Below are 16976 nucleotides of genomic sequence, written 5' to 3'. Positions count from 1 at the left end.
ACTTATGCTTCAGTTACCAATAAATTAAAATCTGCCCAAAACCGTGCCATCAAAGCAGTTTTTCGGCTCCCCCGACTATATCCCATCCAGGACTTGTAATCTGATTTTGGTATTATCCCTTTTGAACAAATCATATAAAAAATTAAATCTATCCCTTGCATACCCCGCTTACCATAAAAATCTTCCTCCCCAATTATTATCTTATTTTAATTGGAATAATTCTGAAGGCCTCTGTCTCCGTTCATCCAACCGTTCTTTCATTGTCCCCAAGTGTGTCTCTAGTTCTGCCCAGCGATCCCCCATTTATAAATCTATACTTAAATGGAATATAATACCCTCCAGTATCGAGCTATCCACAAGTTTTCGCATGCTGTATAACAATGTTACTAAACTTTGATATTATAGTTCTCTAAATTTTTAATCAATTTGCTTTAATTTACCCGTGTTTTCTCTTTTGTTTTTTCTTTTTTTCTCTCTTCTTCATTTTCAATTTTTTGTTGTTATGGTCCTCAACATATTCGCTTCCAGGATCCTTATTATTATTGTTGTTATGTTTCATTATTATTTGAATAAATTGAATTGAATTCTTTGAGCAATTTCTTAAAACAGTTGCAAGGTTTAATAAGGCTGCTTTTCCCGTTCCAATATATATCGAATTCTAAAAAAAAACTAGTGTCCTAAGGAATCACAAAGGCAATCCCTGAAAAACAAGATATTTTGTAAGGAGCAGCAAATATTACCAAAAAAAATCAAGCAAGCTCATTTTTAATAAAGCGCTTGTTTTTATCGTTCTATGATAATTTAAAAAAAAAAACACCCCCGAAGTTTGAAATAATACTATTTTGACGGTCTTCATTGAGAAATGCAGTTTTTGGTATTTTCATTGTAGTGAAGAATACAAAATAAAGAAAAAAAAATATAATTGCCCCCCACAGATCTGGAAAATACATTTTGCTCCCACCCTAAATTCCCGGGATATATGTGGGAACATAAGAGGGGGGATGCCCTGTCAGAAAGAATGATCTGATATTTGGAAAGAGTTTGAAATAAGTATTCGAATGGTAATATTTCATTTTATCAACATTTTGCCTTCTGGAGAACCGCTCAAACACCCAGCTATCATTGATGCTACTGTTTGATTTGATAAACATAATTTTAAAATAGTACAATATTCATCACAAAAAAGGACATAAGAACTTTGTGAAATCTTAAACACAAATGTTCAAGGTGATGCTGTCAAGATACACGCTGACATAGGAGATCAACTTCAGTAACTCAAGAGTCATGATCGTCTTCTTGAGATAATTTGAAGGAACATTCATTATTTAAGGGAATCCCTTGTGGTGACAAGCAAGAAGAAAAAACCTGATTTGTTAATGCTTTTCACGGCTAAGAGTGCTATATCACCTTCCCATGACAACTCAGAGTTTGTCAAGTAATATTCTGAATTATGTCAATTACTATTTTGCACAAAAAATCTCACCATTAATTGTAATCAACAGGTAAACAAAGAGTGGCCTTCTTCGAAAGTAACGAAAACTCTAAGAAGCGGAAGTTTGAAAAACTTAACGTTGAAATGAAGTTAGTTATATGTCTTGCCTGTTTATCAACCTTGTTGTACCTTTTATGTTATCTCCACTACTAAAATCCAACCTCAATACATTTTCTCAAAACTTCCAGAGACAAACTGTTAGCATCCTGACAGGTTATGGTGAGGATAAATAGGTCAAGTCTTGTAAAAATTGTAACATGTTTTTCTTCCGTGGTAGGTCATGCAACTAGTACAAAGTAAGACTTTATCATTAAAGAGTATGAGGCCTCTCTTAGACATTTTTCATCTTCGAGCAATAGCTTCCGCTTCATGCATTGCTAATCTACACTTGATATTTTACTTCCCAATCCTATAAGTGAGCTGATCCAAGGTTATAAGCTTTTAGTGTTGATTATGTCATCCAGAGCAGGGTCGGATCGACTAGGTGCGGGGTATGATTTGAATTTTTGCGGGTCCCCCTCCATTGTTTAAAATTTTTAAGTAAAATTCAAATACGGCATATATATATATATATATATATATATATATATATATATATATATATATATATATATATATATATATATATATATATATATATATATATATATATATATATATATATATATATATATATATATATATAATATATATATATATATATATATATATATATATATATATATATATATATATATATATATATATATATATATATATATATATATATATATATATATACATATATATGTTGATTCTTGCTGTCAATCATCTTTTAACTGCATATTTGTATGATCTTCAGTTTTGTTTTTGGCTTGTTCTAATTGTCTGTTCGGCTAATATTCTAAGTATATATTTTTTTTAGCTTTGTTTTCGTTTATCGTTGCTTCAGATATTTTTTTCAGTGTCTTTTGCCACGGCTGCTTGGATTGGTCTGATCAATTTTCATGGTCTAGGTTGTTCATTATAACTCTTACATTTACATTTCTCTGGTTGTTCTTGATCTTGTTTCATTTGATGGTCTAGTCTGTAAAATTTGAGCTTACGTTTTGTCCTCTTCTGTTCTTTTTTTTAAATCATTTTGTGCTTACATTCATTTACGTTTATGTCCCCTAGATGTTGTGAAACTACGGAAAATTCCTTTTGCAATTTACAGCACCGAATACGGGCACATGAATTTACATATTTCTAAGTTTTTTGTTCTGCAAATTCTTCTAAAACGGTTCTAAAAACTGTTTACCTTCCGTCTTCACTTTCAATCAAAATAATTTTTAAACTATTTAGTCCATCCTGATGCATTGTTGATATCAGGTATTTTTTTATGGGTTTTAGCCTGGAAAATGATCTCTCTCCAGCAGCAACGCCTACCGGAATTGATAAGAACATTTCAGAATTTCGAAAATCAATGTTCATTTTGATAGCAGTGTAGGGCCCTTTCAAACGCGGGGCCCAATTGTTCCAATTGCCCATTATCCGGCCCTAAGCGAGAAGGGCAAAATTTATTTTTCTAAATCTAGGTGGACAGTTTGTTTCATTATTCCTATGAAAATACAAAAGAAATGACATTTTTCAATGAAAATATCCCCTCAAAAAGGTATTTACCAAAATCTGGGGGTAGGCTAAAGCAAATCTGGCCCCTCCACCTAATTGACACCCCCTGATTTCATGACATTTATCTTTGTCACTCTCCCCCCTCCCATCGAAAAAAATTTAAAGCCTTACATGGACCTAATCAATAGTTCCTGTTTAGGATCTTCTGAGCCCAAAAATTGACTGAATTTTTTTTTTATAATATAAATTTGAGATCAATAACTTGTCCATCAGTAATGTTCTTCAATCTATTATTCAAATTTTAAAGGGCAATTCAACCCCCTCTGCTATTGGTGCCCATGACTTAGTAAATAGAATTGGGTGCTCCTGTATCAAAAGCGCTCTTTTATATATTGCTAGTTTGGTTAATGCTAATGAAAAAAATAAATAGGATGAATATATAATAGTTTAGAAACAAATTTGGGCTATACATTTGCACATTAGGGGTGGGGGGGGGGGGGGGGTAAAGCATAGTATAGATTATTACGTAACCTAACCTAGGTACCCCCCCCCCTAAACCGCAAAAAAACAACAGTTTCAATATCGTATACGCAATTTACCCGTCAAAACCAGTTTTTTCATGACTGGTTTACATTGCAGTATATAAAAGAATGCGTTTAATACAGGAGTACCAAGAATTGATTTCAATCAACCACTGCATTGATTTTTTTACGTATTTTTGGACATGTTTTGATATTAATAAAAAATATTCAAGAATTACCCCAAGGTACGTGTGGAATATTTTAGCATGGGGGGGGGTATGTATTTAGGAGAGAGAGAGATAACATAAAATGGCAGTTATATGAAAGAATTAGATGTCGGACCTGGCAGAAATCTCAACATTTTTTGGTGCCATAAGCCTGAAATTTCCTTTGCATATGCCCGATTAACGATTAATGAGCCAGTTTATTTTCCTTGACAAACCCACATAAGAAGAGAGTAAGTAGTTTCCACCGAAATTCTGATTTATTGCATAAAAAAGCTATTTCGCTACAGCCTTCTGTTTATTTTTCCTACATTTGTCACAGGATTTTTTTCCCAGCTCTAAGAAAAATTGATCCAACGCAACTGCCGGTGATCGCCGTAAAGCGACGCGAGCAGCAAATTTTGTAACCAAGTGTTCAGATAGCACAAATTAATTTCCTATGTACAAATTCAATCAAAACACTGGTAGAAATTATCTCAAACCGTTGGCACCGCTGTTCTCGATATGGCTCCCCATGGTTCTTTTCTGCATTTGTACCTCCATAACTGCCTGTTAATTTGACATGATCACCTAGATCATAACCTATTTTTTGGAAATGTGTCAAGGCTATACTTCAAATAGATATGAAGAAATGAAAACGCCGACAACTTTAAAAACATGGCTTCAAATATGTCATAGAATCAAAATATAAAATAAAGTATGAAAAATTACCAGAAGGGATGTTGTCACAAACAATTGAAGACTGCACGGAAAAGTAATTTTAGTTTAAATAATCTCTTCCCATTTTATCTAATCGTTAAAAACTCGCTGTTTACAATTAGTACAGCCTTATCTCAAGCTAATTCGCCGGTATTAAAAGTATGACAACGCTTTATTTGCACTGTATGAAAAGCATGTCAATAAACCAAACTTATTATATTTGCTGCGTCTGAAAATTAACAGATTTGCGTAATGACCAGTATGGAGTGCCAGCAAAAGAGGATCAAAGATTAAAACCGCATGGGGCCTGGGATTTTTATTGAAAAAAAAAAAAAATTGACCCCATAGATTTTGGAAAACACATTTTGCCCCCGCTCTACATTTTGCGTGAATTTAGCATATATATTAATTAAGAAAAAGTAGTAGGCTACCATTAGATTCTTTATTTTATGCTTTTTCCAGATATCATATTTGATTTTCTGACAGTTTAACCCCCTCTCTGACGGTCCCAGGTATAGCTCTAAATAATATGTTTCTCCCTTGATTTTGATTTCTCTTTCCTATGTAACGGATTCCTAGCTTTATTCTTGACCCTTAAAAAGCGCTAAACCTATGTGATTGCAAAATAATTTTAATCAGTTGGTCTGCATCTGGGAACATCAGGAGAAGGGGGAATGCACTGTCATAAACGTGAATATGATATTTGGAAGGATCATAAAATAAGTAATCGAATTATACTATTTTATTTATTAGCGTGTTGCTTTCAGGAGAGCCGCTCAAATACCCTGCTACCATTGATTTGATGTATATATATATATATATATATATATATATATATATATATATATATATATATATATATATATATATATATATATATATATATATATATATATATATATATATATATATATATATATATAATATGAAAGTAATACAATATCACGTAAAAAAACGGACAAAATATTAACTGAAACCTTGAAAAAAATGTTGAAGGTAATACTGTCAAGGTATCTGCTAAATGGGAAAATATAACCCCATACACTCATGAGTCGTTATCATCTTGATTGCATAATTGGTGAAACATTCACTATTTCAGGGAATTCTTTATATCGACATGCAAGAAAAAAACTTGTTTTTTTTAATATATTCGCATATAATGAATGCTAAATCACCTTTTCATGACAATTCATAGTTTGTCAAGTAATGTTCTGAACAATATTAATTACTATATTGCACAATAATTACACCATTTATGAATTATCAACTGGTGAAACTCTAAGAAAAAAACGGACAAAAAATTAAATGAAACCTTGAAAAAATTTTACTTAAGTAAATTTTATATTTTTAGAATAGTGTCCTTCTTCAAAAGTGACCAAAACTCTAAGAAGCGGAATTCTGAAAAATTAATACATTATTCATTTTACTTGCCTATTTATTCACCCTGTTTTCACTTTTAAATCCACTGCTAAAAGGAAAATAAAAGTTAACTAAATTATCTTAGAGCTCACACAGGAAATCTGTTAGTATTCTGACAGGTTACGGCGAGATAAATATTCTGAAGACCGTCATGCATTTTTTTTTTGGCGCTAGGTCACTCAATTAGTCCAAAAATGAAGTTTTATCAACAAATAGTATCAAACCTTTTTTAGACATTTTTCATGTCTTAGCAATAGCTTCTGCTTTTTGCACTGTTAATTTTCGCTCGAGCTTTTGATTTTTGATGCTATAATTGATTGGATCCAAGGCTCCAAGCAAAGGCATTCAAAGAGGTAGGAGACGACCAGGGCAAGCTACCCCGGGTGTTGTGGCTTGGGAGGGGGTGGCTAGGGCTTCTGTTTTTTTTTTATGTTTGAGTTGAAAAGGGGACAGGCATTGTAATTATTCTGACCTGGATATCACCTACCCTAGGAGCGGCCCTGGTTTCAAGAGTCTAGTTTTGAAAATAGAAGTTTCTAGTGTCAATTCACGAAAATATAGGGCACGAGATGTGGAATTTGTTTTTCGAGATCAAGGTAGTGTTTCTCATACTCTATTTTTTCTCATGAAAACGCAAAAGGGAAAAAAACTCAAAAGAATCCCCTCCCCAAAGGCACTTGTTGAAATCTGAAGGAGGGCAAATATCCATCCGACCCCTCTCCAACGATTGACACCCCTGATGCCATGGGCATTTATTAAGTACAGGGGTTCCTTAAGGCTTGGGCCCCTGCTTAGGGGCCCCAAAAACTAATTAATTTTATAGGTTTTAATTATATGATTAATTTTAATTTAATATAAAAACGAGATATTTATAATTATTTTGCGTTGGAAGCACTGATGAGTCCTTTTTACAAGGATATACACTACACAGACAAAGATTGTTTGCAATAAAACGAGCGCTGTCATCCCCCTGAATATATGTATACCCTAACAGCACTTTAAAAACTTTATTTACATGAAAATGATTTAACCCAGAAATGTGTGCGTCATAGTTTTTGAAACTGAGTGTTACAATGAATATTTTTGATAAAATGTGGTTCTTATTGTCTATCATCAAATACACGAATATTTACATTTCTTTTATAAATATTTACATGTAGTTCCCATACCATCCAGAAACATAATACAAAATACCATAACTTTTAATTGTGTACGTGAATGTGACATTGTGTGCTATTTTGATATTTTTTTTTCTATTTTATATTCACATTTTTGTGGATGAGAGCTTGAAACGTCTACAACCGACGTTCTGTGATGGGCTAAATGCTTTTGCTAGATTTTCCTTTACTATTAGCCCAGATCGCTCCTTAATTACACTTCGTTACTACGAACTGATTGCTTCCAAGGCATAGGTTGTTTTAATAGAAAATATGTAATAAGTGACAAAATATAAATTTTATACAGTAACTTTACAACTTCAAATCAGCCAACCAGTTGGCAAGGTCTGGATAATACATTTTTGACCATTGGATATTGGCTTCTGCTCTTTCAACTGCCTGGTTCAACTGAGAAATTACATTGGCCTCGTGCTGCTGAGAATCCCGGAATTCTTTCAACTGAAAAAACATGCCTCAATATAAAAAGGGAAAAAAATACTGACAATAAATTATCGTTTTGGAATATATGTTAGGTTTCGGTACCTATAAACTAGGTAAATAAAACAAGAACAATCAAAAAATTCGGAAAGAAAACATTAATTCATTCGTCATAAGCATTAAAAGACAAAGGTAATCAGTTCTCTTTTGATAAGATAAGATTTATTCGTAACTAATTTATTACACAATGAATACGTTCTTTTAATCTCCCAAAGGCTCCTAGGCCTGTAAAAGAAGGGGAATACATACATAAAGGGGGAATACATACAATGTACAGCATCTTGTTTATATTCTACGATAATTGAACTAGTGTCTCTATTTGATTATAACTTATGAAATAAAATTTTGTGGAGAGGAAGAATCGCTAATTGAAGGTTATAATTTATTTTTTAATTATTGTTATGGTTATTGTTATAATATTGTTATTGTTTAAAGGCTTACAACAAAATTGTGATTTTGTGGTAGTCCCTAATTTAAAAAAGTCAAGTTTTATCTAATTTTGTGAGACTCTACAGGTTTTGTCGTGTGAGTTTTTTTGGGATGAGAATTGGCTCACCATTCTCATATATACTACTTTTACTAGCAACTCAACGCTGCACATTATTACCCGATTCCAACCAAGCAGTGCAAAGTTGTACCCGTTTCTTAGCCACATTCACTTTAAGGCTGGCTACTACTCGAGCACGCTCAGCCAATTCTCGCACTCACTCTGAAAATTGCACTAGTGATTGACTTTGACGGTGCAAACTTTTTACCTCGGTTGGAATAGTTCCCCAAAATTTAAATTAGAAATGTTGTTTATATGTTGAAACAGACTCGTGGAGAAAACTCCCTTACTCTATTGTAGGCAGGTACGCCTGTTATTGAAGAAAATGATCCTTTGTCAGATATTTTCAATATAAGATTTTAAAAGAAAATTTACCCTCTGTATGAATTGTGTGAATAGCTTACATAGGTCATATTCATTAGCGACGTTTTTCGTCATCTTTTGAACTGTTTTTGATAAAAATGTTTCGATATTGTTTTTTATTTATTTATCTGTTTTAAAACAGCAGGGAAGCTTACCATTAACCACCTATACTGTTAAACAACTTACTACAGAAGCAAGCTCGTAGACAACCTTTCCATAGAAAAATTGTAGTTGCAAAAGAACGGCACGGAAATCTTTAAATTTCGAAAAAAAATGTGGTTTGTTCCCAATCATTGTAAAGTCATATTATTTCATCATAACTTATTTTGGGACTTAATGTATCTTTATTGTTATTTTTTATTATTGGTAACCAGCAGAGTCGTTCCTTAGACGGTGCTGGACTTTGGGAAAACTGGATTTTTTGGGGCACTTGACACTACATACCCCTTCAATATTAAGACACTTCATCGTTGTATAGGATCACACTGGAACACGTCAAAGTGCATATTGGGGAGATTTAGGGGATCAGAGCTATAGAATGGAGCAATGGTTTTTGTTAAAACCTGTAGTGACAACCGGGCTTGCATTTCCGCGCACTTATACTTATGAATTGGGCTTGAAAAAAAATAAGTATAATACCTAAAATTTCTTTATTTGGTCTGTAATATATCTTCTGAAGCCTCTATTTTTTCCTCTATAATAGTTAGCTCTATTCACCCAAACGAGTCATCGTGGCTCCCTTTCCCAAACTCTTAAGACTGAAGCCTTGAATAGAATTCAGATAACATTAAGTTTTGTAAATTTCCTCTTATCTTCCACCATGGACAAAGAGAGGTTTCTTGTTAGTGAGTCTGGTGTTTGTGATGTTGTTTTGAGAAACTGGAAATACAGGCATAGATTTTTGGACATGACTTATATGCATCTCCCCTCAACAACGTCTTATCAGATTTATTTGTTGAGTGTGTTTTTTCACTTGTATTTTTCTTTTTGGATTATTGTTACTCCACCTGTATACTTTTATGTGTCGGTCATAAACAAGTAAATAAATAAACAAAACTAACAAGAGAGTTACCTGTGAAGTGAATTATATTGGCCTTTAAAAGGTCCATTTACGGTACATCTTATTTAATAAGAAAACGAAGGCAGGGTTTTGTTCCTCTGTAATTCTCTAAAATTTAAGTTCTTGCAGGTTGTGGATCATATTTTTCCCAGTTATTTGTTTAAGAAAAAAACGTGTTTCATGTGTTGTGGATCCTTTTCCACTCAATCATTCAAGGTTTTAAATTTATAATGATGTTTTTAAATGATTTGGGACTTTAATTGTCATGTAATGATTTTACTATTGTTTTTTTCATTAAATCTGGGAAAAAATACTAAGTACTTACCAATGCTACTTCACTATCTTTGCTGAAGTACATACTAACAAATCCGATCCATCTAGCTCCAACTGATGCTGAGTAGCTACAAATTAAACAGTAGATGTAATTGATTTATTATGTTTATTGATATCAAATGCAGAAATCTTCTCAACAGGTAAGTGCATTTTGCATTAAATTAATGGATTTATGTAATCCATTTGAACAGAAAATTTCTGGAGACGTTTTTTTTTTCTTTAAAGGCAAATAACGCAATAGGCCTTAGAGGGTTTACTGTTAAGGGGAGGAGGCACTAGCCAAGCTACTCTTTGTAAAAGTTTATGTTTGTCCTAAGTTTGAATTCTGTATTCATTTTAATTTTTACTTGTCTTAGGAGTATCGGGTATCTTTATGTTCGATAAGACTATTCAACCTATTTTCTGTTCATTTTGGATTTAATTTTTTCTTTGAAAGTAATTTCTGGTCACTTGAAGTTTGAAATATTATAGGACTGTGTTTCTGCTCGTCTTAACTTTTAACGTGGGATTTTAATTTTCTTGGAAAAAGCTTCTGCTTCGTAAAGCTTCTATTATTAATTATTAGACATATTAGCATTGATTGGGTTAGATTTTAGGTTTTTGGGAAAACTAGCGCTGGGTTTGCTTCTATACAGGTTGTTTTTTAATAGTAACAACAGTGACTGGATGTCAGGAAATAGAGAATAAAGGTAGTTTTAAGTACAAACTGTGAATTTCTAGACCGTCTTTAAGAAGCTGGCCATCAATATTGTCTTCCTCTCGGAGCATAGCACTTTAAAATCATGAGGTTTTGAAAACTACAAGGTTTAATCAAAGACGATGAAATAAAACCAAAGGCATTGTTTCACAGCACTTATAGATGAAATCATCTTTTTTTACCCATATAGGGTTTCCCATGTAGGCTTTTCAAAATTTAGAATTTACCCCCTTTGTTTTGTGAAGACGGGATTTGTGCCCCTTAAAACCCGTATTTATATATTTTCTCCTTTGGTCTGTAGAGGATCTGTATTTTCATTGATTTTTGGATCACCCTTATATTACAACTAAAACCAAAATAAAATAAAAATTGATTTTTTCAAGTTTTACGTCACGTCACTCATTACGTCATATATGGTTATTAGTGCACAATCGGTGTTAGATCTTACGTCACGTCACTTATTACTTCAAATATGGTTATGATTGCTTAAAGAATCAAATATCTTTGAAAATATGAAAAGACATCTAAGATGCAGTTTTTTTTATAAAAAGTGATTCTATTTTTATTTTTTGTTTTTTTGTTTTGTTAAAAAAGGCACTAGGACTTTTAATTTCTTTTCAAATAAGCCCTCTCGCAAAATTCTAGGATCTCTGGTTTGATAAGATCACCTCTAGGAAAAAGAAAAAAAGGGCAAATAAACACGCATCCGCGATCTTTCTTCTGGCAAAAAATAGAAAATTCCACATTTTCCCAGATAGGAGCTTGAAACCTCTACAGTAAGGTTCTCTGACACGCTGAATCTGATGGCGTGATTTTCATTAAGAATCTATGAGTTTTAGGGGGTATTTTTTGCTTTTTTTTTAAATAGGGCATATTTTCTCAGGCTCGTAGCTTTTGATGGATATAAGTAAACTTAATGAAACTTATATATTCAAAATCAGCATAAAAATCCAATTCTTTTGATGCATCTATTGATATTAAAATTCCATATTTTAGAGCTTCGGTTACTATTGAGACGAGTCGCTCTTACTATACAGTTCGTTACCACGAATTTTTTTGATAAGCAGAAAACTGAAATGGCAAGAAAATGTTTGAAAAACCTATATTAAGCGTCTAATTTATTCCCAAGTCCATTTTCTAATAATATGTTTTTGTATCATATAGGAAATATCACATATAGGAAAATCTGTTGTTTTTAGCTTTGTCATTGCTAACTTCGAAATGTAAATCTTTTCTTTGATTGATCAGTCATAAATGTATTTCTGAATGACCAGTCATGTTCATTAGCAATATATCAGAGCTTTTGTATTTTATTAAGAAAAAAAGAAAAAAAAGAACGAACTAAACAAACTGCAAGCACAGCATCGACAATAAACTTTCTGCAATGGATTGTTGTTAATCCTTAAATCCAACTGTTTTGAAAGTAGTCTTCCCCCTGGCAAAGACAGAAAAAACTTACAAGTTAGAAACATCCAGCCAGTGATCAGTGATAAAATTGAAAGCCTGTATTCGACCAACAGGATTATTAGCCAAATTGCGGTAGATGGCATCGGTAGTAGAGCCACTACCTTTTGGAATAGGCGAATCAACATCTGTAATTGTCCAGCCTAGAAGACTATAGAATGACTTAGTGGGTTTGAACTTCTGATTGCAAGTTACTTCATTTTATTGGAAAATGGCAAACTTGACCAGGATGATTCAATCAAGAATATTTAAGATGGAACAAAATTACAAACAGCGAAAGGAATGCCGTATTTCAGTCTGTGGACTTTGGTCGAATTAATTTTAGACAGAAATCTCATTTAAGAGAAGAGTCTTAAACACTATTCAAAAACAAAGATGTGACCCGTTTGAATTGTTGCGATCTTAGGTTTCTAATCGCAGTCATGGATTTTAGAAGTTCTCTTTCTTAGATTTGAAGCTATGTTTGAGCTGAAAAGCCTTACATAAATAGTCAAAATAGAGACAAAAACAAATCCAAATTGGAACCTGTTTTAAACTAGTCAATTGTCAACTTAATTGAATATAAATTCAATTGCTTGAGGCGTCATTATAAATTGCTGATGGTCATTATTAAAAACATTCAAAACTCTAACTCTATGATATGTGGTTTATTCTACTAATAGGTAACATAGGTAAATAGGTAGCATAGAATCGCTTTAAATTTAGTTTAGAATGCACAGTAAAGGGTAAAATTAAAGTTGGTGCTTTGTTACCTGGGTCGGCTCCTTTCGGATCTAATGTCAGGGTAGCAACTTGCTAATTTTGGTACCCAAGACATTTAAAGCCAGGTTTGCGGATTGCTGATTTCGCTGCCCAGAAAAACAATAAAATAAAGCAGATAGCATGGTAGTACGCCCATTGGGTACCGGATCATTAGTTTCAAAATTCATTTTGTTTAGGAAAACGTAAGTCATTAATATCAAAGAAAGAAGGGAATAAATTGTCGTTTGCGTAATAACTCCAACTGATGTTCACCCCAAAAAAGCCAAAAATTTAAAGCCATTAAAATGAAACATTTGTGTGCGCTACAAAGTATTTGTGGTTGTTGTAACTGAAAAACAAAACGCTAGAAAGTACTTCACAATACTCCTCAGAACCCAATTAAAATAACTGTCAGAACTGAGACCCAATCTATTATATTTCCTAGGGCAACAGGATTAGCAAGCTGTTATCCCGGCTTTAGATACTTTTGGTTCACAAATCTATTAAACTGCTACTCTGATTTTAGATCCTAAAGAGCACCGGCCCGGGTGCCAAAGACCCAATTGTTGTGAGAACCCTAAATAAACTCAGTCTTGAGAGCCTTGAGCTTTTTTCTCGTGAATCAAACAGATTCAACTCGTCTATCATGTAGTCTAATATATCATTTTCTAATTTTTCCCTAATAACAGTGGGTTTTTAGTTTTGAATTTTATTTTTCATTTATGCGTTTCGCAAAGCTTAACGGGGGTAGATACTAAAAGGTATGAACTCTATGTTCTCTTAAAGATGGCACAACCCTTGCTGAGGATAGGAGTAATGCTGTTACTTGTTTCCTGTCTTATACAGAATGTTCGGAGAATTTTCGTCTGCAATGGCTCATTTATTCAATACCATTCGTTAAAAACTAAATTACTTATATATATATATATATATATATATATATATATATATATATATATATATATATATATATATATATATATATATATATATATATATATATATATATATATATATATATATATATATATATATATATATATATATATATAGTATATATATATATATATATATATATATATATATATATAGTGATGATATATATATATATATATATATATGTGTTTTTGTGTGTGTACACAGAAAAACAGATTTTACGACTAAAAATATGGTTTCTGCATTACCGAAAAACTCAAGTTATCTATAGCTCTGTCTGTCTCTAAATCTATACCTTTTTCTTTCTTTCTGTAAATTAGGCAAAATGCTGTAGTAGCTGCCACTTTTCTTGAATTTCAAGCCAATATATTTCCCTCCCTGTTCAAGCCAAGAGACAGAAAGTTTCCTATATAGGGGTTTCGAACAAGGCGGTTCTAATGGTGTATTTTTTGTTTTGATCTGACTCTGTTTTTAGAACTTATGGGTTTTTATATTTCTTAATATTGGGTGTGATCGTCTTTTACTAGGTTGCTAGCTACCGCTGCAACCAGGATCACTCTAAATATTTCTCTCTTTCCCTATTGCTTTATCTCTCTCATTTTCTCTCTCTCTTTCTTGTTCTTTTACGAAAGAGCATTCACAAGTCCATTATGGTCTTCTTTCGGCAAGTGAAAGGAGACTTCTCTCCCTGATTGTCTTCAAATATGTATCCATAAGAGAAGAACCAAAAGCACCAAATTGTTCTCTCCGCCTTTTAAGAAAGAATATCGTTCACGCAATAATACATCTAGTAAGAACATCGTACTTGCTCTAAGTGAAAAATGACATGGGACATTCCGAAATAAGAATAACAAAAGAAAAGGAAAGGGACTTAGGAACAATCAATTACGTTATTGAATAGATGTGGAGTTTGAACCGGTTTTATAATACAGACACACTTACTTTTCTAGAAGAACAGAGTCAACTGTGCACGCTAATGCTGAAGCTATTGTAGGTTTTTCTTCTGTTTCCCTCATGATACTAACGGCACTATTAAAGTCTGCGCTGTCACCATTTTGAACAGCAGTACAGAGTATTGAACTTTTCAGATTTGGAGATATACTAGAATAAAAGACTTTTTGTTTAATCTGTATTATAAATGACAAATTTTACTGATACGTATTCAAGATATCTTTTCTTACAGATCACAATACAATTCAGGTCTCACAAATGCAGCAAATGACTTCTTAGAGGCAGTTACTGCAATTCTATTACGGTCGTACGATGTCTTGTATATTTCACCTAGCTTGTTTCAAAATTATGTGTTTCAGAGTTTATATTCTCTATCTACTTTTTTTTATAGGGTTGTCAGATTCAGTTTAAGAGAATTTGCGAAAACTTCGGGTGATTTCTTTTTATATCTTGTTCTTGATACATCCTCTTGACCAGAAATATACCTTCAGTGAAAGTTTTGGGGTTCAATAAAAATGTATCACAATTACCACCTCAAATTGATTTCAGTATAAGAGTCATTCATACGAAATTTAACAAAAATCCTCGCATGTAAAGTTTCTGTTTATTGACAAGGGGTGATGTCAAAAAAATTATTTAATTACCTGAACATACAGTGGTAGATGTAATGCATACAAGATTCTGTGATTCTAAAGCTAATGAGATTCAAGCTGGTGTGAAGTATTTATTTTTCTCATTAGTTGGCCCCAGAATACATCATCATTCTAATTGAGTTTTTATTCGCCTTTTACGTTCTTAGGCATTAATAGGCTTTAATTTTAGAGCCTATTAATACCTAATTTTGGAAATAAAGGTCCAACTTCTATTTCACCCTTTCATTTAAGCAAAATATAAAGCTATCATTCTCAGACATTACATAACCTAAGAGCTCAAGCAGGGAGAAACACAGTCTGCAGTACTTTATAGTTTCTGAGGGTCTCTGGAAGATTCAATTTTATTATTCACTCATAGCTTGCTATCTACTAAGTTGACCAAATTCAAAGACAAGATGGTATCGTTGTACTGAATTTCATAAATTATATAATAAAACAGGCATACGGTTGCAATATCCTTAATCCGTTTAAACAGGAATCTTAGCAAAGTGTCTCTTTGCAATGATAGCTCCGGTTTTAATACCATAAGTCTACTAAGATATCTTAACGGAACATCTTAATATTTTGGGGAAAAGATGACACTTTGGTGGGAACAGGACCTAAAGCAATGCTAAATATAGCCAAGTTGTCCAGATTACGTTTTATCATTATTAAGCTAATCTAAATTAGCTGGTAAGTTTCATCCAAAATTTGTTGTTGTTACAAAATGAATTTCTTTTACCAAATGAATATTTCAATTTTGATGAAGGAATGGTCCTGTCTAGCCCCCTTGCGCCGCGCCGGCGGATCGGCCGAACAACGCCGACCAGAGGCCCGGTCGACCACCGCCGAAGTGTCGTAACGCCACCGGCGCGCCACCGCCGGCAGAGGCGGCTGCGTTTGGTCGACTTAAAATTAATTTTGAGGCAATTTTTTATTGCGTCAACCGCAAAGTTGGAGCTTTTCCTTTTTTTGTGGTTTAGTATTTCGATTTTTCTGATTAGAACTCAAGCAGGGCTTGCACTATCCCCGAATTTTAAGGTATTTCCCCAAAAATCTATGCGTCACCCCGAAAAAAAAAATTGGTTCCCCGAATCCCCGAAAATCACGCAATCACGGTGTCACCCATAGCGATGTATCACCAGTGACTGCCCCTGCCAAATATTACTTTGCACACCATTATTCTTCACTACTCTCTTTTTCGTTAATTTTCGTCTCTTTTGTTACTTTGCATAAAAACCATACAGATGCAATGTGCAATTGCAAATATTGCAATAAACACAGTTCTTCATATGTTGACAAAAAAAGTATCGTCCTTATGAAATAAGTCTAAATCATTTCGAATACAGTTTCTCAATCGCTATTTCTTACATCATTCGCAGTCAAGAATTTTATTTTCAAGTTGTATAGAATTATAGAACGCATTCACTACTATACAGCTCCAGCCTTCAGTTGGATTTTTAAATTGACAGCCGACATATTGTTTCTACAGGTGAATTGTAAGTTTGCAGATTTTTTTTCCTTTTACTGTTTTTAGATAAGATTTTCTTAATGTTTAATACCCAATTGTTGAACACCTGATAGAAAATACAATCTTCTTTTTGAAACTTATTTACCCCCCCCCCCCAAAAAAAAAAACCTTCAACTGAGAA

The 16976-nt window shown here is 33.0% G+C and overlaps 2 protein-coding genes across 2 annotated transcripts in view; both read right to left on the bottom strand.

Moving 5' to 3' along the window:
- Positions 1-4597, bottom strand: part of LOC148948564 (aminopeptidase N-like) — a 142352-nt gene extending 137755 nt beyond the window's left edge. The window contains exon 1 of the mRNA XM_089094464.1: positions 4539-4597. The gene's annotated coding sequence lies outside the window, so the exon portion shown is untranslated. The remainder of the gene's footprint in view (positions 1-4538) is intronic.
- A 2747-nt stretch (positions 4598-7344) lies between these two features.
- The window catches only part of LOC148948563 (aminopeptidase N-like), a 61684-nt gene continuing 52052 nt past the window's right edge, over positions 7345-16976 (bottom strand). The window contains exons 3-6 of the mRNA XM_089094468.1: positions 14684-14842; positions 12060-12215; positions 9896-9971; positions 7345-7561 (exon numbers count right to left, since the gene is read on the bottom strand). Of these exons, the coding sequence (XP_088950594.1) occupies positions 7415-7561; positions 9896-9971; positions 12060-12215; positions 14684-14842 (538 nt within the window). The 3' untranslated portion in view covers positions 7345-7414. The remainder of the gene's footprint in view (positions 7562-9895; positions 9972-12059; positions 12216-14683; positions 14843-16976) is intronic.

Source organism: Artemia sp. Qi Xiang Cuo, chromosome 9 (genome assembly GCF_049724085.1).
Source record: "Artemia sp. Qi Xiang Cuo chromosome 9, ASM4972408v1, whole genome shotgun sequence".
NCBI lineage: Eukaryota > Metazoa > Arthropoda > Branchiopoda > Anostraca > Artemiidae > Artemia > Artemia sp. Qi Xiang Cuo.
The sequence above is the reverse complement of the archived record's forward strand: the minus strand, read 5'-3'. Positions and strand labels throughout refer to the sequence as shown.